This window comes from Tursiops truncatus, chromosome 15 (assembly GCF_011762595.2).
Source record: "Tursiops truncatus isolate mTurTru1 chromosome 15, mTurTru1.mat.Y, whole genome shotgun sequence".
NCBI classification, from domain to species: domain Eukaryota; kingdom Metazoa; phylum Chordata; class Mammalia; order Artiodactyla; family Delphinidae; genus Tursiops; species Tursiops truncatus.
The window spans coordinates 70,016,576-70,040,572 of NC_047048.1; the positions used below are offsets into that span (position 1 = coordinate 70,016,576).

Below are 23,997 nucleotides of genomic sequence, written 5' to 3' on the forward strand. Positions count from 1 at the left end.
CACAGACTCACACTTATACACATACAGCACGTTAACATATATAGAGGTACACACTGCCATGTCCACACACTACACTACACAGAGACTCATTGAAGCACATCTCCACACAGTGAGAACAGAGAGTCACAGATGTACGGACACACCGACAAAATTATACAAACGTGGTCACACAGATGCACAAATACCCTGACATACAGGGACACACTGGTACACCAGACAGACAGACACACTGACACACATTTCTGCACGAAACACCTGCACACACACTCCTTGCCCCACACTCTCACACGCATTCTAACAAGCCCCAGAGTCACCCGGGCTCTCTGGCAGCTGTCGCTCACCGCCTTCCACCCACAACCCCCAGGGGGAGGCGATGTCCCCGAGGGAACAGAGGTCTTCGGTCCCTTCTTAAGCCCTGCTGGCTCCCGCGTGACATCAACAGCCCCCTTGCTGCGGCCGGGAGTTCCGAGCTGGGTGCCGGGGCCGGGCCGGCGCCAGGCACAGACACTTCGGCCCTTGTTGGGAGAACAGAGAGAGGCTCTCTTGTCCACTGACCATCCTCCGGCTCCAACCACTGGTTCTCCCCGCGGCCTCTCCTCAGGCTGTGCAGGTACGTGGGGCTGGGGAGGCCGGGGCCTGGCAGAGGGGCTGTCAGGGCCAGGCCAGGGGGGCGTGTGGGCTGTCTGCGGGAGCACAGACACGGGGCACTGGCTGAAGCCAGGCCGCACTCCCTATCTGGGCAGTTCTGTGGCTCAGGGCTCCACAGGGCTGGGCCATTCCCTCGCTTCCCCTGTGGTCCCTTTCTCAGCTCCCAAGAAGGCCAGGGGGTGATTGCTCCAGGGACCTCCTTATAAAGGCGGGTGGTCTCTACTGCAGCCCAGGTCCCACAGTAGGCCAAAGCTGTGGTCCTGGCATGCACAGTGCCCAGCAGCCTGCACGAGCAACTGGGTTCTCAGGTGAGATCTCGGTTCTTGGCCTTGACCTTCCAAGCAGGGATAGGGCTCTGGGGTCCTGGGCACACTGAGCCAGGGCCTGGACATACCGGCCTCCCCCACCTTGCAGGCTGGGGGCAGGGAAGACATATGCTCCTGGCCACATAGACCATTGGTCACACTCTCCACTGTTTCATCTCAAATAGACATAGGTCAGTGGGTCTGTCCATGGCTCTGGCCCAAGGTCCCCAGGGCAGCTGCCCTTCCAGGGACATTAGGCAGAAGTCTCTGTGGCAGAGAGATAATAGTCAGCACAGAGCCCAGCCCGGGGCTGTCCACAGGGATCCAGGGGAGCCCAGCCTGCCCCTCACAAGATGTGGGACCCTAGGCAAGTCCCTTTCTGGGCCTCAGACTTCCCACCAGTGAAATGGGGGGAAGGGTTCAGACTTCATGCTCTGCAAGTCTCCTTCCAGCCTTGGCCACCCCAGATATCCAGAGTTGCCCTGGCTCACAGGGATCTTGCTGCCCTGGCCGTCCTCAACCCTTGAAAGGACTCAGCCTAGGAGGGGCCACCGCTGACCATCCTCCCTCTCCCTCCTGAGATGTTTGATGGGAGAGGCTGGGTCCAGGGGATATCATTTCTTGTCCCACGAAGGGGTTGCTGACCTCGGGCAGGTGTCTGGGTTGGGGAAGGGTGGAGAGGGCAGCGGTGCCTAAGGCCCCAGACAGGTGACACTAATTCCCCAACATCAGCTCTCTCATCCTGTTTCTCCTTGTGTCCCCAGAGCCCACCTGATCACTGTTACAAGATGGACTCTAGCCCGGCTGGGACCCCCAGTCTGCAGGTGAGTGGGTCTTGGTTCCCCCACCCACCACCAGGGGGCTCACTTCCTCCCAAGGCTGAGGAAAGCCCTGGAAGTCCCAGTCAGCCGCGTGGGCGGTCCCAGGACTGGGGGTGCCCGCAGGGGTCACTCTGAGCCCACAGAACTGGGACGTTTACAGGGTAAAGAGAGAAGAGACTTGGGCAAGGGCTTCAAGAAGTAAATGGGGTGGGAAATCATGGGATTGGCCCTGAGGACACCTGCGTTCTCATGCCAGTGGGGCATCCTGGAAGTCCTTGGATGGCTCTTCTCTGGGCTTCAGTTTCCTCACGCTCACATTTGGTACAACGGCCAGCAGCCTCCCAAGGCTGTTGTGTGAAGCAGGTGAGATGGTGGGTGGGTTGGCAGGTGGAGGGAAAAAGGAAGGAAGGGAGGGAGGGAGGGAGGAGGGAGGGGGAGGGAGGGGAAGGGAGGGAGAGGGAGGGAGGCAGGGAAGGAGGGAGGAGGGGGGGATGGGGAGGGAGGGAGGAGGGAGGAGGGAGGAGGGAGGAAGGAGGGAGGGAGGAGGAAGGAGGGAGGGAGGAGGAAGGAGGGAGGGAGGGAGGGACGAGGGAGGGAGGGAGGGAAGAAGCCTAATAGAGATACTGGAAAAGGAGCAGGACTTGGACCAGGGGAAAGAGAGGGAGCCAAGGACTAGGGACCCTCTGATTTTAATCATTTCTTTCTTTAAATGTCTCTAGCCCTCAAGGGCCAATGGGAATATCAACCTGGGGCCTTCGGCCAACCCAAAGTGAGTTCTCATCTCTCATATAACTTTCCTCCCTGGCTCCCCTCATACCTGGCTCCCCCCTCACCTTGGGAATATAATCCAATTCTCTGGCCCAGCGTCAAGATCCTCTGCCATCTGGGCCTAGGACCGGCGCCTAGCTTCATCTCCCACTAATTCCCCAGCCTCTGCCCATGCTGAGCTCTGTGGCTGAAGTATCCCCCAAAGTCTGCATTACTAGCAGCTCCCCACCCTCAAGGCCCTTCTCAGTCTTCGGAGGTCAGATTCCTTTGCCTTCTATGCTGTTGTGTCTGGTTTTCTCCCGGCCTTGTCTGTTCTTACACGATTGTGAGATCCCCAGGGGCAGGGGCCAGCCTTATAAGACCCTCCCGGCTGGGAGAACGTGGCGTTCTTAGAAAGCTCCCTGCCTTCTCCAGCTTCAAAGTTAAAAAGAAGCTCTGATTTGAACTAAAGCATCAAGTTTCCCAAGCTTGCAAATGCTGACCCGTGTTCCTCCCTCGTCCCCCAGTGCCCGGCCCACCGACTTCGACTTCCTCAAGGTCATTGGCAAAGGAAACTACGGGAAGGTGAGTGACCCGTGAGCATGGAAGGCCTGCGTCTCCCCTTCTCTGGCCTCTTCTGCCCCCTGCTGTTACCTGCACATGCAGAGAGGGAGCTTACAACCTGCAGAATCATGGGCGCAGGGCAGGGGCTGGAGGCCTGCACTGCCATCGAGAAATACAAAGCCTGGAGGAGTAGTCACCACGGGTTCTGCATTTGTCTTTCTGCTCAGGTCCTACTGGCCAAGCACAAGTCCGACGGGATGTTCTACGCAGTGAAGGTGCTACAGAAAAAGTCCATCTTAAAGAAGAAAGAGGTACCAGGGCTTGGGCCCAGGCATCTCCTCTCCTGCTTCTTGACGGCCCCCCGCCCCCAGCCTCAGGTGGCTTCCAAAGATGCGTCGCAACTCTGGGCGCAGAGGTGGCCCAGCAGGGGGGCCAGGTGGTGCCTGGGATGCTGACCCTTCTCCAGGAAGGCAGGCTAACCGCCTTACCCCAAGGGCCTGCAGGTGACCCGGCCCGGCTCTCTGCTTTCCCCTAAAGATTCAGGGCTCCGTGGTGGACCAGTCCTCTGCTCTGTCAGGTGCTGGCCTCCCCATCTGTGCAACGTGGGGATCACACTTCCGGCTCTCCAAAGGCGCTTCAAGCTACAGCCAACGGGGAGTTCTAGATACTTTGGCTGACTTGAGTCTCTTAACACCAGCTCCATGAGAAGGACAGAGCGGGCCCTGAGAGAGAACTGGATGTCAAGTTGGAGGACTCAGGAGAGGGAATTAATGTTAACAAGGACATCGAAGGGAAGGTGTCCTTCAGAAAGCTGAAGGAGGTGGCCTTGCAGCTGGCCTTGAAGCTAGGATTTTGATGGTCTGAAAACGGCATCCAGGCAGGGGGACAGCAACCAAGGCTGAATGTGGATAACGCTCAGCTTCTCCCTCTGCAGGATTGTCCTTGGGACTCATTTATGCGGTATTAACATAGCTTTGCTTACTGTCCCGGGGAGGGGGGCGGGGCATTTGGATCCAGGGCTGGAGGTGCACCCACGTGGACTGGTCAGGGATGAGGTAGACCGCAGAGTCCTGGATACTAAGCAAGGAGCCTGGGCTTGGCTCCGAGGGCAGTGAGGAGTCACGGTGGGTGTTTGAGCAGGGGCACGAGAAGGTCCTGGGTGAGGTGGCCGTGTAGGCGGTGACGCGGCCCGTCTGTGTGACTCTGCAGCAGAGCCACATCATGGCGGAGCGCAGCGTGCTCCTGAAGAACGTGTGCCACCCCTTCCTCGTGGGCCTGCGCTACTCCTTCCAGACGCCGGAGAAGCTCTACTTTGTGCTGGACTATGTCAACGGGGGAGAGGTGGGTATAGGTCCACCTGGCGCCTTCCCTGCCCGGCCCTCAGCAGGAGTTTTCCATCCCACATGCTCATGGTGCCCCAGGTTCTGGAACAATCTCCCCTCATCCTTACAACAGACCCATTCTGCAGCTGAAAAAAACCGAGGCTCGGGCAGGTAACTCACTTGCTCAAGGCCACTCAGCCTGTACCCGGCAGAGCCAGGATTTGAAGGCAGGTCCATCGAACTCCCAGCCATCATCATGACTTGACTTCCAAGCGGAGCTGCCCAGAATCCCTTCAGTGGACCTGGGAAAAGTCAATGTTAGAGGAGCTCTGTGGCCAGTATTTCTAATGCCCCCATCTTACACCAAAGACCACTGCATGGGAGTGACCAGTCCCTGTGGGAATGATCTGAGGCCACCTGGTGCCCCAGAAGCACAGCTGGGATAAGCTGGGCTCCCTCTTCTGCCTCTCTGATCAAGATGACAAGATGGCCCTTCTCAGTGACCCCAGATTTAACCTGTGTGACCTCGTGCTCCTTAGCCTGATGCCAAGAGGGAAGTTTTTGTCCTGCATCCCTAAATTCCCCGGTGGAGGTAAAGGGCTTTCTTTGCCAGCCAAATAGACCAAAGCAACTGGCCCGGGAGCAGATCTAACCTAGGCTCAGTCTGACCATCATAATCATTTTATCACCTGGGTTGGAGGAAAAGCACATCTTTGGCGCACCCGGGTTCACATCACAGCTCTGCCAATTACAGTACGTGACCTTGGGCAAGCCACCTGACTGCTCTGACTCTTCCAGTTTCCTTTTCTGTGAAACTGGCCTCCTACTTGATACCTGGAAGGTAGTCAGGAAGATTAAAGGAGATTAGAGATGTGAGAGGGTCTGGTTGGAGCCTGAAACTCAGTAGGTGGTCCACCCCTGCTAATTCATCTTTCCTGCTGACACTTTGCCCGCTCTGTGGGGCAGGGACCGGCATGCCCTTCCTTGTATGAGGACATTGCAGCTTAGAGAGTGGGTCACTTGGCCAGCTGCCCCCCACCCCACTCTCGAGGAGCTGGAGCCCCCCAGGAACCCGCTCACCTGTCTCCTCCCCCTCCAGCTCTTCTTCCACCTGCAGCGGGAGCGCCGGTTCCTGGAGCCCCGGGCCCGGTTTTACGCCGCCGAGGTGGCCAGCGCCATTGGCTACCTGCACTCTCTCAACATCATTTACAGGTGAGGCCTGCCTGTGGCTCAGAGCTAGGCCTGGCCCTTCTGCCCCAACAGCCAGGCGTCGTATGAACCCCCAGACCCTGCTGAAATCCTGGCGAACCTGGTCCTCTGTCTGAGGAGGAGGGCCCGCCAGCGAGTGGGGGCCCCCTCCTTCCTGAGATTGAGTGCCCATCCTCCTCGGGCTCTCCCTGTGCATCTCTGCATCTCCATGAAGATTCCTCTTGCAGGACCCCGGTCCCCAGCTCATGTCACTAAGCAGCTGTGACATCACAGTGCCCTTTTCTCTCGTCTTCTGCAGGGACCTGAAACCAGAGAACATTCTTTTGGACGGCCAGGTTGGTGGGTATGTGTGTGTGCGTGCGCGCGTGTGTGCTGTGTGCCCGTGAGTGTGTGTGCACGCATTGTGCATACGTGCATGTGGCTAGGGACGCATTCAAGTATGTGTGTGCATGTGTGCCTATGCCTGTATACACACATATATGTACACGCATATGCGTTATGTGTACACGTGGCTACGTATCCATGTGCGTGTACGTGTATACGGGGTGGGGGGCAGGGGTGGAGTCATGTGGAGGCTCGAGGATTTTGTAGTCCTTCCGTGGCATAGACTGTGTTCCCTGGAAATAGACTCTGAGATGGGCTACTGGGTGCAGAAGCTTCCTGGGGGACACTCTCAAGAGATCCACGTTTAAGGGGCTGAGGAGGCAGGACTGGGCAGAGGAAGCAGCTCGCCTGCCTTGTGGTTGCAAGTGAGGCGTCCTCAGCTGATCGTACAGGGGTGGGTGGGCCTGAGCTGGGATGACTCTTTGAACTGTTCCAAACTGAGGCAAGGAGGCTGGGCATCTGTGCCCCTACACTGACCAGTCATTGGATGGGGATTGCCCCTTGAGTGGGGGCATGACTTTGGATGAGGGCAATGGCCCAGCATGGGGGGATGCGTGGGACAGCTCCTAAAGAGGGGATCTGGACAGAGCCCCGCAGCATCCACTCACTGCTCTACCAACCACCCTCTCGCTCAGCTGCCACAAGGCATGCTTTCTGGGTCCCCAGCCCTCTGTTAAGGGGGCTGCTGCCACTAGGCCCCTCCAGCGAGAACATTCTGGAACTGCTGCTGTTGTAGGTTGTCGATCTGAGTTTGTGATGAGCTGGGGGTAGACAGTGCAATGCCATCTCCCCACCTGGCCCCTGTGCTGCTCTTAACATCCAGGTTAGAAGCACTGAGTCTCTGAGTGGAGCCGCCAGCTCGTGCCTTTGCCAGGGACATCAGACCCCACAGCCGCTGCCCCAGATGTGGCATCTGGGCTTTGGGGATAAACCTGGGTATACCTTTGGCTCAGACCACCCTCCCACCCCTGCCCTCCCTCCTCTATAGGGACACGTGGTGCTGACGGATTTTGGCCTCTGCAAGGAAGGGGTAGAGCCTGAGGAGACCACGTCCACGTTTTGTGGCACCCCAGAGGTAAGCTAAACCTCCTGGGAGGCGCAAGGCCGGGAGTGGATGAGGCCACAGCTCCTGATTAGGGCCACCAGCTTATATCAGAGGGACTCACTTCTTCCACCCAAGCACTTCCCCGAGCCGGCTGTACACTCAGCCTTGGTTCCCTCCTCCGTGTCATGGGGGCACCAGCTCTAGGGGCTGCTGGGACCCGGCTGGTGAAACCCTGCAGTAGTGCTGTCCGATAGAAATAGAAACAGAAATGCGAACCATATATGCAATTTAAAATTTTCCAGCAACCACATTTAAAAAGAAAAAAGAAAGAGGAGAAATCAATTTTAGTAATATATTTTATTTAACCCAACACAGGCAAAGTAGTATCATGTCAACATACAATCCACATAAAATTGTTGAAATACTTTATTCTTTCTTTTCCTAACTAAGTCTTTGATCTGGTATGCCTTTTATACTTATGGTCCCTCTCAGCTCAGCTCAGCCACATTTCAAATGTTCGGCAGCCATGCGTGGCTAGTGGCTACTGTATTGGACAGCACTGCCCTACAGGGTGAAGTCCATGTGCCACAGGAGGCCCTGGCCTGACAGTTAAGATCAAGGTTTGCAAGGGTGAAGACACTGGTCTACCTCCTTCTTCCAGCCACCAAGATCCTGGAGGGTTAAAATATGCGAGTTTCAGCAGTAATTCACATACATCTCTCTCTCCTGCCAAGGCCTCCCTGCAGCTTTGGGGTTAAAAACCTTTCCTTAAACTCCTTGGACCTTGGGTCCAAAGGGTTTCCCAGCTGCTTGGACAGATGTCTGGATTGGGGGTGGGGGACTGAGGCTGCAGGGCTGGCAAGTCCTCCCGAACTGGCATGGGACAGGAGCTTAGCTTTTGTTTTTCTCCATGTGCTTGAGAATCTGGGTCTCAGATTTCAGCTGTCTCCTCAATTTGGTTTTAGGGGAGCTGATGGACAGACGGCCTCTCTAAGCAGGAGCTATTGTCTGTGTTTGGGTATGGCAGGGTGTCCTCAGACAGAACTGGCCTCCCAAAGCCTAAAAGCCCAGCCGTCCCTTCCTTGGACACTGCTGAGGCGAGGAGGGGATACGGCACCTTGGATTGTGTCGGAGACATGTGGCCCTGACGAGTGTCTTCCATGACTCAGCCACTGCCATGGTGCTGGGAGCACAGACAGGAGTAACCACAGTTGCTCCCATTGTTCAAGGGGTAACACATATGTTAGCATGTGTCCTTAACACAGCCCCTAGAGAGGGATTCTGCAGTCCCATTATGTGGATGAGGAAACCAAGGTTCTAGGAGGTTCAATGACCTGCTTGTGACCACACACCCAGTAGGGCTCAGGTCTGCGTAATTCCCTGCCCCTCTCCGCACGCACAGTCTCTCGAAGTGGCTTTGTCTGTTGCTGAGACCCCTTTCCTCAGTGGCAGAGACACCAGGCTAAGAGGCCACTAAGCCCTCGGGTTTGGCAGGAAGCACAGCTCTGCCTCAGGTTCTCTCCTTGCGCAAGGCACGCATTCAGCTGTCAGGAGGAACACAAGTGCCACCTCCTCTTTCCTGACTCCTTTCCATTCATCTGTTACTAAGATTTCCAGAGCAAGTATGTGCCACACTGACTTACACTTTATCCGTTAGTCTTCCCACTGCCCCGGGAGTATTCCCAGGGCTTTCCTAGTCTCAAGACACTGATTGGATGCTTTTGAGCAAATTCGATAAAGGCACCCACTTTGGGCAGACTAATTAGAAAAAGTTTCCCCTTTAAATATATGTCAGTTGGGACTTCCCTGGTGGCACAGTGGTTAAGAATCCACCTGCCAATGCAGGGGACATGGATTCGAGCCCTGGTCCGGGAAGATCCCACACGCCACATAACAACTAAGCCCACGTGCCACAACTACTGAAGCCTGCACACCTAGAGTCTGTGCTCCACAACAGGAGAAGCCACTGCAATGAGAAGCCCTGCACCACAGCAAAGAGTAGCCCCCACTTACTGCAGCTAGAGAAAGCCTGAGCAGCAACAAAGACCCAACATGGCCAAAAATAAATAAATAAAATTTAAAAATAAATATATGTCAGTTGTCAGATGCACCCCTATACTAGGGTTATGGCTTGGTAAGTTGATCATAGCCAGGCTTGCAGCCCCTTTTACCCCTTTGGTTGGTACTTTTGTGTGATGCACAACACATACAACTGTACAGGGCAGTCCTGCCTGATCTCCTCTATGTCCCTAGCACACTGGCAAAGAGCCCCACGCAAATCAGGTCTTTGACAAATGGATGCTGAATAAACATAGGCACAGACAAGTAAATATCACAGCAGGATCAACCCCTGTTGAGCTTTTCCTCCAAGTGCCTTGCTTACAAATGGGGAGACGGAGGCTGAGTGTCTTTCAGATAAATGTATTTCCCCTCAACAGTACCTGGCTCCCGAAGTGCTTCGTAAAGAGCCTTATGATCGGGCAGTGGATTGGTGGTCCTTGGGGGCCGTTCTCTACGAGATGCTGCACGGCCTGGTGAGTGGGGTATAGCGGACTCTGGAAGAGATGGGGGTGGATCTGTCCCTTGTGTGGCCTCCTCAGGCTCCTTGAGGAACTGAATGAGCCATCACTCCTCTCCAAGCTGAAAAAAGATGATGCCAAAGTGAACACAAGGATTAGATATATTTTTTCAATAAAGTCAGTTCCGCACTTTACAGTATACCGTCTCACGTTACTCCTGTGGTGCCTCATGACAAGGAAACTGAGACCCGGAAAGGTCACAGTGCTGGCAGGTTGTGGAACCAGCCCCTGGACCCAATCCTAGGCTGCCTGCTCTTCTCATCTGAAAAATTACAACCTGTGTCAAAGGATGGTTGTGAGGCTGGGATGAAATGATGACAGGAAACTGTTAACTTTGCAAAGTGCAAAGTCGTTGCACGAGCTGGATTAAGAGACATGGGATAGAGGAGGCACCTGGGGGGTCCACAAGCCTCACACTGGTGGGGAGAGACTTCTCGGCCTTCCCAACAGCCTGTGCACTGTGCTGGATGCCCTTAGGTCTCTGTCTCTCTCCAATCTGCCATGTGAGCCATCGCAGAGACACAGGTCTGGCTGAATCCTTCCAGCTGCCCACTTTGCTCCAAGTGTCCCTGAGAACTGTGCCCACTTTAGCATGGATGGTCCTCCCGTCTCTCTCTCTCTCTCTCTCTCTCTCTCTCTCTCTCTCTCTCTCTCTCTCACCAGCCACCCTTCTACAGCCAAGATTTGTCCCAGATGTATGAGAACATTCTGAACCAGCCGCTACGGATCCCTGGGGGCCGGACAGTGGCCGCCTGCGACCTCCTGCAAGCCCTGCTTCACAAGGACCAGAGGCAGCGGCTGGGCTCCCAAACAGACTTTGTAAGTGACCTGCTAGCGGAGCACTGGCCCCTCGTGGGGCTCTCAGCTTCCTGCAGAGGCAACCCAGAAGCAGTGACATGCATCCAGCTATTTTCTAAACCCAGGCACTGCTAATTCACGCATTTGGAGATGCACAGCTGCCTACTTATTTCCTTCATTCTAACGCTTTTATTCAACCAGTATTTATGGAGCACCTCGTATGTGCCAGGCATTGAGCTAAATGCTAGGGATTCGTTAGACTGGGTCTCTGCCCTTATTAAGTTTATGAGGGGAAGGCAGACAGACGAACACAAATTATTACAGAGTGTGACAGTACGATGAGAGGCCAGACAGGAATTCAGGCAGGGCTTTACTGGGACTTGTGCTATACAGCACGAGGGGGCAAAAGAAAAGTAACAGGTGCCCTTGCTTGCTCTCTGAGGGGGGTGGACTCATTCCTTAAATGGGGTGAGAGTAGGGGCAGATCTCTGGGTCGGGCAGGATGGGTGGCTTAGGTTGTCTGCCCACCCCCTTGGTGGTGGTGTGTGCAGGGCTCATGCCCGGTGTCCTGCTTTTGCTCCCAGCACCTCAGAAGTGGCAGTTGGTTTTTGGCCTTTTTGTATCTTATGGTTCATAATTTGTCCCAACTGTGCATGCTCCCTAGAAGTTTGCTCTTCTAGCGTAGAAGTTGAGATGCATGGATTTTGAGACAGACTACATGGGTTCCTATCCCTCCTCTACCAATTACTAGGTGCAGGACCCTGGGCACATGGCTAACCTCTCTCTGTGCGCCTGTTTCCCCATCTGTAATAACAGCACCCAGCTCATAGCTCTTATGAAGATTAAATAATATATACAAACACCTAGGCCAGTGTCTAGCACGTAGTGCTTTTACAAACTGCCCTATATGCCAGATACTGTGAAGTGTAACAACATTTAGGGCATTTGCCTACCCATCCCTGGACAGCTTAAAGAATAGGACTTTCATGAAGACAGGTCCCCTCCTTCCCAGAGGAAATTTGCATCTTAAAAAATATGTATGATTTTTAAAATAAGGTATACATTCCCATAGATCAAAACCCAAAGGATATTCAGAAAAAGTCCCTCCAGCCACTGAGTTTTTTAAATTTGGGGGCAATGAGTGTTACCAGTTTCTTGGGTGTTCGTCTGGAAATAGTTTGGATCTGGCTTTGTAGCAACCCCCCGGGGGGTTTGATATGGAGCCAGAGAATCATTCTTTGAGAAACACAGGTCGAGAGAGGGTCCTGCTGGAACAGGTGGAAGTTCGTGCCAGCACTGGTTTGGATTAGGAGAGAAGTGGTGAATCACGCCCAGGGCTGAATCCTAAATTCTGGATCTTTGGGAAACTGCAGCTTGTCTTGGGGCTTTATTTCCCAAATCTTCCATAGTGAGTCGATTTGCTCTATTTCTCTGGTTAGAATTCTGGAAGAGTCAGGATGCACTGAAGCAGAATGGGGGACAGGGGATCCCCAAGATCCCCTGGGGCCCCCAAGAGCAGGTCCTGCTGTCTTGTTCACTGACATACCTCTACAGCCTAGTATGGTACAGAGTAGGTGCTCACTAAATAGCTGTGGAATAAACAACTGCTACGAGGAGAAGGCTGGAGTTCGAGATAATGGCGAAGGGGAGAAGTCTAACTGCAGACACTCCTTTGTCCCAGGAAACCAGCCAGAACGGCAAGTTACCTTCCTGGTAAAGAGTTTAGGGCTTGACAACCGGTTGCCAATAGAGTTGGAGCTCCGAGGCATGTGAGGTGGGGTGGGAACGCCAATGGAAAGGGCTACTTCTGATCAGCACCTTCTTCCTGCAGCTTGAGATAAAGAACCATGTATTCTTCAGCCCCATAAACTGGGACGACTTGTACCACAAGAGGCTGACTCCACCCTTCAACCCTAATGTGGTAAGAGGTCTTCACATTCTAGATTCTGGATTCCCAGGGCTGATGGAAGCTTGGAGGGTATCTGGGGAGGGTATCTGAGCCCGCTGTCTTTCTACAGATGGGAGAACCAAGGGTCCAAGAGGCTCAGTGATTTGTCCAAGGCCACCCCATAAGTTAGAGGCAGAATTGGGTCTAGAGCCCAGAAGTCCTGGCCGCCAGCTCAGCTCTGTGTGAGGAGCCAGGCTGCACTTCTTTACTTTTAGCACCAATAACCCTCATCGCAGAGCTCTTTACAGTTTTTAAACCGCTGTGTCACGGAGCACCCCCAGACAGAGCCAAGCCCTGTAAAGATTTTCTCTCTCTGTTTAGCTTTTTTCCTTATAATAACAATGGCATGTATTCTTTCTAGAAAGTGTGTAAAACAGATGTTTAAAGCATCAAGGAGAAAAAGCTTATTATCTCACTACCCAAGAGAAAGCACCACTGGCATGTTTCCTTCAAGTCTTTTCTATGTTTTTTACATAGGTCACACTTCATATATATAAATATCATCTCTCCCCTCTTTCTTTTTGCTAAAAACTAAGTCATTATTTCCCTAAGTCATATAAGACATTATAAGTATGATTTTAAGTGGCTGTATAATATTTCAGCCCTATGTTGGCAACATAACTTATTCTACCACATTCCTAATGGTGAACTTTAGGTTATTACCATTTTTTCTTTATCATAACGGACTGATGAATAGCTTTAAGTGCATATCTATGCCCAAGTTGTGATTATTTCCTTAAGATGGATTCCAATTGGGGAATTACCAAGTCAAAGAATGTGAATGTATTTTTACTTATTTATTTATTATTGAGATATAGTTGACTTACAGTATTACATTAGTTTCAGGTGTACAACATAGTAATTTGATATTTTTATACATTATACTCCATACGAAGTTATTATAAAGTATTACTATATTCCCTGTTCTGTCCATTATATCCTTGTAACTTATTTTATACCTAGTAGTTTGCACCTCTTAATCCCCTTCACCTATTTTGCCCTTCCTCCCACCCCTCTCCCCTCTGGGAACCACTAGTTTGTTCTCTGTACTGTATCTGTTGTGAACTTTTTTTTTTTTTTTTGCGCGGTACGCGGGCCACTCTCACTGTTGTGAGAGGCTCCGGACACGCAGGCTCAGCCGCCATGGCTCACGGGCCCAGCCGCTCCGCGGCATGTGGGATCTTCCCGGACCGGGGCACGAACCCGTGTCCCCTGCATCGGCAGGCGGACTCTCAACCACTGCACCACCAGGGAAGCCCTGTTGTGCACAGTTTTTATGTCCTTGATTCATACTGCATTTATGTCACAATCTACTTCCTACCAGCAGCGTCTGGAGGGTTGGTGTGGAGCAGGTAGGGTGCTGGGGTGGGGGATGGAGGAATTGATAGATTGTTATTGGACCTCATGGAGTACAATGACCAATGTAAATGCATAAATAAGTGACAATTAAGTAAGGATGCCCGTGGGGCACTCAGAGGGGAGCATTAACATCTCTCTCATGGCTGTGGGCTCCTTTGACAGCTCTGACCCCAGTGTTCCCTTCTTATCATTGGCTTATATTCACAGGCAGGACCTGCTGACTTGAAACACTTTGACCCAGAGTTCACCCAAGAAGCTGTGTCAAAGTCCATTGGCTGCACTCCCGACACTATGGCCAGCAGTTCTGGGGCCTCAAGTGCCTTCCTGGGATTTTCCTATGCACCAGAGGATGATGCCGTCTTAGATTGCTAGAAGAGAAGCACCTGTGAAACCACTGAAGCCAGCTTGTATCTGTAAGAATTACATTCAGCTGCTAGTCACAGTGACCCAGAGTAACGATGGCTTAAATAAGACTTTTTTTCCCAGCCAATAAAAGAAGGGTGATGTTAGGTGGTCCAGGGCTGGTATGACAGGTTATCAGAGGCTTTCTGTATTTCTGCTCTGCCGTCCTTGGCAAGTGGCTTCTACTATTAGGATTATTATATTATCATAAGGTGGTGCTGGAGCTCTAACCACTGCTTCTGTGTCCTGGGCAGGGAAAAAGGAGGAAATGGCAAAAGGGCACCTTTATAGAGCTTCCCCAGAAGCCCCACCCAATGACTTCTGCTTGCATCTCAGTAGCCGTCCACCCTACCTGTAATGGAGGTTGGGATATATGTCTGATTAACTGGGCACATTACTCCCCACAATAACACAGGGGTCCAACACTAAGAGAGAAGGGGGAAATGTTGGGTAGGCAACCAGCACCTCTTTACCAGAGGGTCTCTTGGTGTTTGGAGTTTGATCTCAATGTGTAAAATGACGGAGATGTAACAAGCCTATAGGGTATCACCCAACACCCTCTTATTTTTCTATGTCGATGATGTCTTTCTTTGGGTGGGTGGATTGCACATTTGTTAGGTTTGTCTGCCTGGCATCTGAACCTCTTGCTATATTCAGGGAATCTCCTGTTTTATGAGCCATAATGAGAGGCAATAACTACCTCCACTTACAGTAGCTGAAAATACTAGATACTAACTTTCCCAGCCCACCCTGCGGCTTGGGCCAGGCATGTGGCCTCAGGATGCACCTGTGCCAGATTTTTGACTCAAGGAAGGAACTGGGAGCTCTCTTTCATGTGGTAGCTGCGGTAACAACACCCACAAAACGGAGCTCCTGGTGTAGAAGTGGCAACGATATAGCAATTGGTACTTATTGGCAGCATCAGTTTCCTCATCAGATCAGCGCTGCAGCATCATTCCTGTCATTCCTGGGAATCCTTGAGTCTTATTCTCTAGTTTTCCCAATGATTTTGAGAGATTCTGATCCTGTTAACCACTCCTTCTTTGCTTAACTGGTCAAAGTCAGCTTGAGAACATTTGCCTATGCTGAACCAGTTTCTGTGCTAGAGTTTTTCAAGTCTCAGTTTTCATCAAAACAACCCCAAGGGAGCAACTATCCCCTTTTTACCAATGAAGAAACAGAGAGAAGCTGTACCTTGCCTGGAGGTCACATAGCTAACAAGGGCCAGAGCTGGGACTTGGAGCCATATAAGCTGACTCTGGGGCTCTCACAGGTAACCTTTGTGCTGGTCTGCCTCTCACTCTGTTAGATCCAAGCAGAATGACTTTCAAAATCTCTAAGGAGAGCCAAGCCGGGTTATGGGAAACGGGGTCTCGAAAAGGAGGCATTCAACTGGATGCTCATCGTCTGAGCCTGGCTGCCAAGTTCATGCTATGCTCTACCTCACACACCTCTGTATGTTTGGCAGGTCTAGGACCATAGGGAGCCCAGGCTGGGGCTGGTACAGTCCTGGGGATTAGCCATTTCTAAAAGCAATACTGATTGGACGGAAGGTGAGCATATAACACCCCATGAGTCCAGGACACCCTGCACTTATCTGATGGATCACGCTGCCTTATTTCAGTGCAACAAAAGTCTTTTTCACAAGCTTGTGGTTCATCACCTACGTCATGGTGGTCTCATTAGCTTTCTGATTTGTGAACAAGAGAAGAACTTTCTTACCATCAGTGTGTGCTGGTGATTTTACTGCCTTTTCCTCTTAACTCAGTCCCACTCTTTGCCTTACATTTTTGTTTATCCAGCCCCCTGCCCCAGGAATTATGGGGGATGAAGCTGGAAGACCATGGAAAACACACCAATGACACTGACACTGACCTACTGGGGATCAAAGCTGAGTCAAGAAGAGCTACTATTATCCTTTGATATGTGCTGTGAATTCTGAGCGAAACACTATGATTTCCATCTTAATAGCGTCTGCTAATAGACAAATGTGAACTGTGATGAGGGCGAAGCCAAAATCCCAACTTCCCAAAGCAAAAAGCAACAGAGCGTAGTTGTCAGAAATGTGATAGTATTGTCAAAGTATACAACCTTCTATGGGTTGTGAAACACGTAATGGTTCTATCTGCTCTAAGACTGTAACATCACAAAATTTTCACCAGGATAGAAAATAAAAATGATAAATTATGAATCTTGAATTGATCTGTTCAATATCAGAACAGATATGTTCACACCTCGGTTTCCTGAGCACATTCTGAGCTGCATGTGCATTATCTACAATCCTCACAATAAGCCAGCATTTAGAAATTATTAACCTGACTTTACAGGTAAGAAACTTTCACTCAGAGATAGTAAGCAACTTGCCCAAGGTCACCCAGATGGTACAAGGCACAGCCAGGAACTGAACTTGGTGGCAGCTGGTTCTAAGGCCCTTGCTCTGTCTACAACCTCCAACAGCGGAAGAAGTGCTCTGGGCAGCTACTTTTTTGGTCTTCTGGCAAAGCCTGACTGCAAACTGTATTCACCCAATTTGGTACCAAAAGACAGCATCCTCAGGAAGAGAAATCACAATCACTCTCTTCTTCACTTTTTAACTTTGCAGTCACAGTAGTTGTGAAAAAGCAACAGGAGTAGTGTGTGTGTGTGTGTGTGTGTGTTTTAAGACCCTAAAACTCCGACTACTCTGTACCCAATGAAGACTGTAACAAAAATTCTAAAGTCTCTGCTCACATCGGTTTGAGCCAGCGAGACAGCTGCATTGCACACACGTCCACGCTCCCTCAGGGCAGGCACTGAGCCCTCCCCTGGGGAGAAGGGTTGCCTGTTTGTGGTTATCGGCGTCTTGTTTCTCATTTTCACGGCGACAACAGGGCAAACCATACTTGGCGATGGCTCTTCCGCATAAGCAGTTCCTTCTGCCCAAATGCCCTTCCCCAACCCTTGCCTTAATGAACCATTCTTCTCTCACTTTTCTGCTCAACGGGGACCCCTGTCTGCCCAGCTTCGGCCTCTCACAGCTCCCTTAAAACAGTTTATATTTTTATTTTTTGGTAGAATCTGGTCAGGTCTAACTCGCCGCCAGGGGATGCCCAGAGGCTGGTTCACCTGGGCGTGGCACTGTTGCGCTCAGAGATGCGGGGCTAATCAAACAGAAAGAATTATCTCATATTCCCATCCTCACCACTACACCTGCCCACTCTCCTCCTGGAGGGCCTCCCCGGCCTCCCAGGGCGCTGAAACCCCCCTATAACGCGCGCAGTGCCTCGAGTCCCGCGTTTTAAAAAGGGCGACAGCGACCCACAACCGCAGCCGCAGCCTCAGCCGCAAAGCCCCGCCCCGCATCGGGCCACCGCTCTGCGCCTGCGCCCTTGGGATCAAGGCTGGGCCTTCCGCAAGCTCCGTCGGAAGCCTCCACTAGTCTCTTCCCTTAGGGTGGGACGAAGTTTGGGCCCTTGTGCCTATCATTTTTATCAGGCTTTAATGAGACTGGGTATTAAAGGAGAAAATGAAATGAGTTTATCTTTGGCCTAAAGTTAATCCACATTCTATTTGGATTTACCCCTCATCTAAAATAATGGTACAGTCCCACATTAGTCCCGCCCCCTGCCCCCACCCATACTTCTCCCTCCTCGCTAGCTAGGTAAATCGGCCTCTTCCGTCCTGTCGTCATCACGTCGCTCCGGAGGTAGTTCCACGCTCGGGTCCACGCCCTTCCAACGCGCAGCTTCACCTGCGCAGTTGCTAAGCGGCCTTGGATACCTGGCCGCGGGATGCTGGGCGGCGTCAGGTGAAGATGGTGGTCACTGGGCCTCAGGTAAGACGGACTCCGACCGTGGTGGGCCGGCCGAGGTGTTGGGAATTGGCGAGGGCCTCGCCGGACTGTCCTCGAGGCCGCTGGGCCCGTCTTAGAGAAAATCGAGGTCCGCTAGGGTAAAGTAAAAGTGGGGGGGGCGCAGATATAGGCCCAGATCCCAGACCTCAGACTGGGCTCGAATCTAACTCGCCTTCGGCTGGGAGATGTTTAGTCATCCTGCTCAGTATGAAAGAGCATTGGACAAGAAACCATAATGTGACATCCTAGTTCCATCCCCTTTTTCTAGGAATCCTGCTCTTAGGAATCTGTCCTATGGCAAAAATAATTAATGGCAGAAGCAGAAATATGTACATTTCAGTAGGATCTACGATGGCAAAAAATTGAAAAGATGCTCATGAAGATTGAGTTTATTATGGCGTAACCACGCAACCACTAATCTAATCAGAAAGCAGAATACGATGTTGTCTGTACACACTGTGAAAATAAGCATAGGCATGGATGGAATGGAACATGAAAAGATAGCTGTGGTGGGATCATGGGGGGATTTTTTTTTTTTTAAGTGACAAAATGATTTTAAAGTTCAGCCTAAAAAATAAATATGTGGGACTAACGAGAAAAATTCTAAAACTTAAGAGTAATAAGAGAGATTAGCTCGTATCAGCACCACCAAGTATTATAACATACATATTATAAACCTGTAGTAATTAAAATAGTATGGGGCTTCCCTGGTGGCGCAGTGGTTGAGAGTCCGCCTGCTGATGCAGGGGACACAGGTTCGTGCCCCAGTCCGGGAAGATCCCACATGCCGCGGAGTGGCTGGGCCTGTGAGCCATGGCCGCTGAGCCTGCGCGTCCGGAGCCTGTGCTCTGCAATGGGAGAGGCCACAACAGGGAGAGGCACGCATACTGCAAAAAAAAAAACAACCCCAAAACAACAACAACAAAAAATAAATAAATAAATAAAATAAAATAAAATAGTATGGAACTGGGCAGGATCTTACAGGCAGATAGAATATATAGAATTCATGATAAAATTCAGTTTTTAGGGATTTATTATATAGGCAAGGTGGTATTTTAAATTAGCATAGAAGGGATGGATTGGTGTCAGGCAGCTTGCTAGTAATTAAAACAATAACAAAATTAAAGCATCAAAATAAAGTCCAAATGGACTAAAATTTAAGTCTTAAAAATTTTGACATCATAAAAGTACTAGGAGAAAGCATTGTTGGATGTATTTATAATCTTAGCATGGTAAAAACTCTTCTAAAGGGCTTCCCTGGTGGTTCAGTGGTTAAGAACCTGCCTGCCAATGCAGGGGATACAGGTTCAAGCCCTGGTCCGGGAAGATCCCACATGCCATGGAGCAACTAAGCCCGTGCGCCACAATTACTGAGCTCATGTGCTGCAACTAGTGAAGCCCACGCACCTAGAGCCCGTGTTCTGCAACAAGAGAAGCCACCGCAATGAGAAGCTGGCGCACTGCAACGAAGAGTAGCCCCCATTTGCCGCAGCTAGAGGAAGCCCACGTGCAGCAACGAAGGCCCAACGCAGCCAAAAATAAATAAATAAATTAATTAATTAAAAAATAAAAACCCTTCTAAATATGTCATGCAATCCAGAGCCAGAAAGGAAAAGATTAATGCTTTTGACTCTATAAAATTTTAAACTTTCTGTGTGGCCTGCAAAATTCAAGCAAACTAAACCAAAAAAACTACCAGCAGCTAAGTCTAAAGACAAATAAACTTATGGAAGTCTTTATTTAATGATCAATTAGAAAAATTTTAAACCCAATAGCAGAGTATATGAACAAGAAAATCAGAAGAAATACAAGTGGCCAATATAAACAGTGAAAGATGGCCATCTTACTAATTTCAAAGTGCAAATTAAAATAATAAGGATTTTTTTTTGCCTGTCTTATTAGCAAAGATTAAAAAAATTAAAAATAAGATTGTGTGGAAACAAATATATTAGCGTTAGTGGAAGTAAAAATTAGTACAATATTTTGGAGGGCAATTTGGAAATAATTTACTTAGCTATTCAACAGGTAGGAATTTATTCTATAGATATGCAAAGTGCACAAAAACATCATGTTCAAAGATGATGTTTGTAGTATTCTTTTACTAGCAAAAATTTTGGGGAAAAAACATGTCAATCAGTATATGAGTGGTTACATAAATTTCAGTACATCCACAAAATGGAATGCTGTGCAGCAGTTAAAAAAAAAGTGGTAGATCCATATATAGTGACATGGAAAGATGTGAAAGATACAGGTTAGGTGAAAAAAGTGTGTTGCAGAATAGTGCATATGGTCCTATTTAGTAAATAAAACTAAGTTACCATATGTATAAAGAGAATTTAGAAAACTATACCCCACACTTAACAATAGTTAGCAGTGAGGAATCAGGTTGGAAACATGGTTCCCCACACTGTAGTGTGATGGCAGGGCAGGGCCATGGAAGTGGGCTGATGGGAAGCCCAGGGTTTGCCTTGGGTTTCTGCAGCCATGATTTCAGCCTTTGAATTGTAGGGAAATTGTAGCTAAGTTGCAGCTGTGTACCTTTTTTAAAAATAGATTTATTTAATTAATTAATTTGTTTGTTTAATTTTTGGCTCCGTTGGGTCTTCGTTGCTGCGCGCGGGCTTCCTCTAGTTGCGGCAAGTAGGGGCTACTCTTCATTGCGGTGCGCCGGTTTCTCATTGCGGTGGCTTCTCTTTTTGTGGAGCACGGGCTCTAGGCGCGTGCGCTTCAGTAGTTGTGGCTCGCAGGCTCTAGAGCACAGGCTCAGTAGTTGTGGTGCACAGGCTTAGTGCACAACTGGGAAGATCTGTGGGATCTTCCCAGACCAGGGCTTGAACCCGTGTTCCCTGCGTTGGCAGGCGGATTCTTAACCACTGTGCCACCAGGGAAGCCCACCTTTTCTTAATGAATTATAAGAAGTAGACTATTGGTTCCTTTTAGGGTCTTTCTTTTGGAATATTGTTTATTGTTTCCCTTTTCTCTGATCCCTTCTTTTTTCCATAAGGTGACCATGGAGAAAGAGCTTCGGAGCACCATTCTTTTCAATGCATACAAAAAGGAAGTATTTACCACCAGCAATGGCTATAAATCCATGCAGAAAAGACTTCGGAGTAATTGGAAGATTCAGAGGTGACCGAGTGAATTGTTTTCCCTTCTAAGTGATAATAACAGCCTGCTTATAACACTGAAAAGTCTTTATTTTCTTATGTAAAATAGATTGTTTAGGTGGGAGGAATTCCATTTAAAGGTCGTTCAGAAAAAAATAAATGATTATTAAAACATATCTTTCAAAACTTGGCAATTAGCATATTACTAAGTGGTCCCCCCAAATCACAAATCAAGTAATTATTCCAGTTATACATATGCAAGTTTTTAAGAGGTTAGAGGCTTTCCCCATATTTTAACTTGGGTCAGTACTTTAGTTTAGGGAAAGGAAAAATGAAAGTATCTGTGTGTGTGTGTGTATGTGTGTGTGGTTTTTCTTAATGGGTAAAGGATGTGTAATCATACAAGCTAATGGTAGAGCTGATTGAATTAGTAGTTGGAGGACTTCTTTATGCTCTAGTGTGGTTTAATTTGGACACCTTGGCTTATAGGTAGTGCTTGAGCGCAGGCTGATGACTGGGGCAGACCTATTAGAGGGGATTCTCACTTTGGGAGAGAGGCTGGACCAGGTACCTCTAAATCCCTTCATTTCTGTGCCTCTGTAGCCTCTGATTCCATACAGTCTAGATGCTAAAATAGCTCATAAATTGGTTTAAATAATGGATCTAACACTTGCTTTTAAAATCGTATTTCTAGCTTAAAAGATGAAATTACATCTGAGAAGCTAACTGGGGTGAAGCTGTGGATTACAGCGGGGCCAAGGGAAAAATTTACTGCAGCTGAGGTAAGAAATATCCATAAAGAAGAAATGTAGTGAGATAGTTAGGAGCATGGGCTCTGAAATCCCGGGCTTAAATCCCTCTTCACCACTTGACTGCCTTAAGGTGGTCACTTCGTCTCTTTCTTCATCATAGAGTTGTTGTGATGATTAACTGAGTTAATGCATGATAAGTGCCAGACACATAGTGCAGGCTAACTCAATATTAACCATACTTCTTTGCCATGTTTTTGCTTTAAAAATAGGAAAATTCCATTTAAAATTAAGCTGTTTTTTATTCTGTTTCATGGACAAAGAATCGTTAAGTGTAAAACCCAAACAAAAATAACAAGTGTTGGGCTTCCCTGATGGCGCAGTGGCTGAGAGTCCGCCTGCCGATGCAGGGGACACGGGTTTGTGCCCCGGTCCGGGAAGATCCCACATGCTGCGGAGCGGCTCCGCAACAGAAGAGGCCACAACAGTGAGAGGCCCATGTACCGCAAAAATAATAATAAATAAATAACAAGTATTGGCAAAGATGTGGAGAAATGGGAACCCTTGTGCACTATTGGTGGAAAGGTAAAATGGTGCAGCCACTATGGAAAACAGTATGGCGGTTCCTGAAAAAATTAATAATAGAATTATATGATCCAGCAATCCCACTTCTGGATATATATATTCAAAAGAATGGAAAGCAGCGTCTCAAAGAGGTGTTTGTACACCCATGTTCATCACAGCATTATTCACAGTAGCCAAAAGGTAGAAGCAATGCAGGTGTCCACCAACAGATGATAAATAAAATGGGATCAATACATCAATGAATTATTACTCAGTCTTAAGAAAGAAGGCAGTTCCGGTACTTGCCGCGACATGCATGAATCTTGAGGACATTATGCTAAGTGAAATAAGCCAGTTACAAAAGGGCAAACGCTGTATGGTACCATTCATATGGTGTACCTAGATTAATCAAATTCATAGAAAGTTAAAGTGGTGGTTGCCAGGACCTAGAGGGAGGAGGGAGGCGGAGTTATTTTGTAATGGGTATGAAGGTTTTGTTCTGCAAGGTGAAGAGTTCTGTAGATTGTTTGTACAACATTGTGAATGTACTGAACTTTACTGAACTGTACACTTAAAAGTAGTTAAGAGGGAAGATTGTATATTATGTATATTTTACCACAGTTAAAAAAGCAAAAAACCCAGAACATAGCAAGAGTCTTTCTCACAGAGACTTGGAAGTGCTTGGTGTTCAGGGAGGGTTGTGAGGAGGAGGGAGGGAGTAGAGGCAGGGCGGGGCTGGTGTGGTCCTTAGACTTAGGTGTCCAAGGTCTCCTTCTCTTACTTTGGGTGAGGCCACGGGGAGGGGTCCACAGGGGAGCATTCCTGTTGTCCTTTTTTTTTAGATATTGGGGGTAGGAGTTTATTAATTAATTTATTTATTTTTGCTGCGTTGGGTCTTCGTTTCTGTGCGAGGGCTTTCTCTAGTTGTGGCAAGCGGGGGCCACTCTTCATCGCGGTCCGCGGGCCTCTCACTATCGCGGCCTCTCTTGTTGCAGAGCACAGGCTCCAGACGCCCAGGCTCAGTAGTTGCGGCTCACGGGCCTAGTTGCTCCGCGGCATGCCGGATCTTCCCAGACCAGGGCTCGAACCCGTGTCCCCTGCATTAGCAGGCAGATTCTCAACCACTGTGCCACCAGGGAAGCCCCTGTTGTCCTTTTTTTTCTCAACCTGACTGCAAGGCCACCCTCTCATCTGGGAGGGGCATGGAGGGAGACATAACTATTTAATCAGGTTAATTGAGAGGAGGAGCAGGGATTATCACCGGGAATGTGGAGGTGACCAGCCACTCCTACCCCATGAGACCCCTCGGAAAGTACACACAGCGGGCAGTGGCCTGCAAAGGAATGCTGTTGGGCTTTGGTCCCACACTCTGATAGTTTCTCTTCCACCTCCCTTCTCCAGCTAGGGAGGAAAGAGAGGTGTCCCCATCTGGGCCAAGGAGCAAGCAGCCTCAGGAAAGCCGGGGCATCCAGAGAGGGCCAGAGACCCATGCCTGGGCCTTCTTCCAAGTGGAGATGAGCGCCAGGCCAAACCTTTTTTCAGGCTTTCAGGGATGGGCAGCAGTGGCTTCCAAAAGACAAGGGTCCCTGGAGCGGCAGATTTTGTTCTTTGGAA

At 49.7% G+C, this 23,997-nt stretch overlaps 2 protein-coding genes across 8 annotated transcripts in view; both read left to right on the forward strand.

The window, feature by feature from the left end:
• Positions 1-492: 492 nt before the first annotated feature.
• SGK2 (serum/glucocorticoid regulated kinase 2) lies at positions 493-16,322 on the forward strand. 4 transcript variants are annotated; one of them, XM_073793012.1, is made up of 15 exons: positions 538-610; positions 1,718-1,777; positions 2,031-2,137; positions 2,494-2,543; positions 3,049-3,106; positions 3,313-3,396; positions 4,295-4,426; positions 5,507-5,619; positions 5,915-5,951; positions 6,989-7,075; positions 9,484-9,579; positions 10,288-10,443; positions 12,254-12,343; positions 13,937-14,142; positions 15,934-16,322. In XM_073793012.1, exons 3-14 carry the CDS (start codon positions 2,054-2,056, stop codon positions 14,099-14,101), a joined length of 1,152 nt encoding a protein of 383 aa, XP_073649113.1. In that variant the 5' UTR covers positions 538-610; positions 1,718-1,777; positions 2,031-2,053; the 3' UTR covers positions 14,102-14,142; positions 15,934-16,322. The 4 variants fall into 4 exon arrangements, with proteins under 4 accessions (XP_033695378.1, XP_073649113.1, XP_073649114.1 ...); XM_033839487.2 differs by lacking the exon at positions 2,031-2,137 and having other exon boundaries at positions 493-610; XM_073793013.1 differs by lacking the exons at positions 538-610; positions 2,031-2,137 and adding an exon at positions 820-956.
• A 1,465-nt stretch (positions 16,323-17,787) lies between these two features.
• Positions 17,788-23,997, forward strand: part of IFT52 (intraflagellar transport 52) — a 32,756-nt gene continuing 26,546 nt past the window's right edge. For 2 of the 4 annotated variants that reach the window (XM_004316331.4, XM_073793016.1), the window contains exons 1-3: positions 17,790-17,945; positions 20,968-21,092; positions 21,765-21,852. In XM_004316331.4, the coding sequence (XP_004316379.1) occupies positions 17,925-17,945; positions 20,968-21,092; positions 21,765-21,852 (234 nt within the window). In that variant the 5' untranslated portion in view covers positions 17,790-17,924. Of the gene's footprint in view, positions 17,946-20,967; positions 21,093-21,764; positions 21,853-23,997 lie in introns of all 4 variants that reach the window. The other 2 variants (XM_073793018.1, XM_073793017.1) reach the window with 2 other exon arrangements.

Excerpts from the sequence above, each read along its gene's own strand:
- SGK2 (XM_073793011.1), top strand. The coding sequence starts at position 2,024 with ATGCCAGTGGGGCATCCTGGAAGTCCTTGGATGGCTCTTCTCTGGGCT. Across the intron at positions 5,620-5,914 it reads TCTCTCAACATCATTTACAG|GGACCTGAAACCAGAGAACA; the intron begins GTGAGGCCTGCC and ends CGTCTTCTGCAG. Across the intron at positions 9,580-10,287 it reads ACGAGATGCTGCACGGCCTG|CCACCCTTCTACAGCCAAGA; the intron begins GTGAGTGGGGTA and ends CTCTCTCACCAG.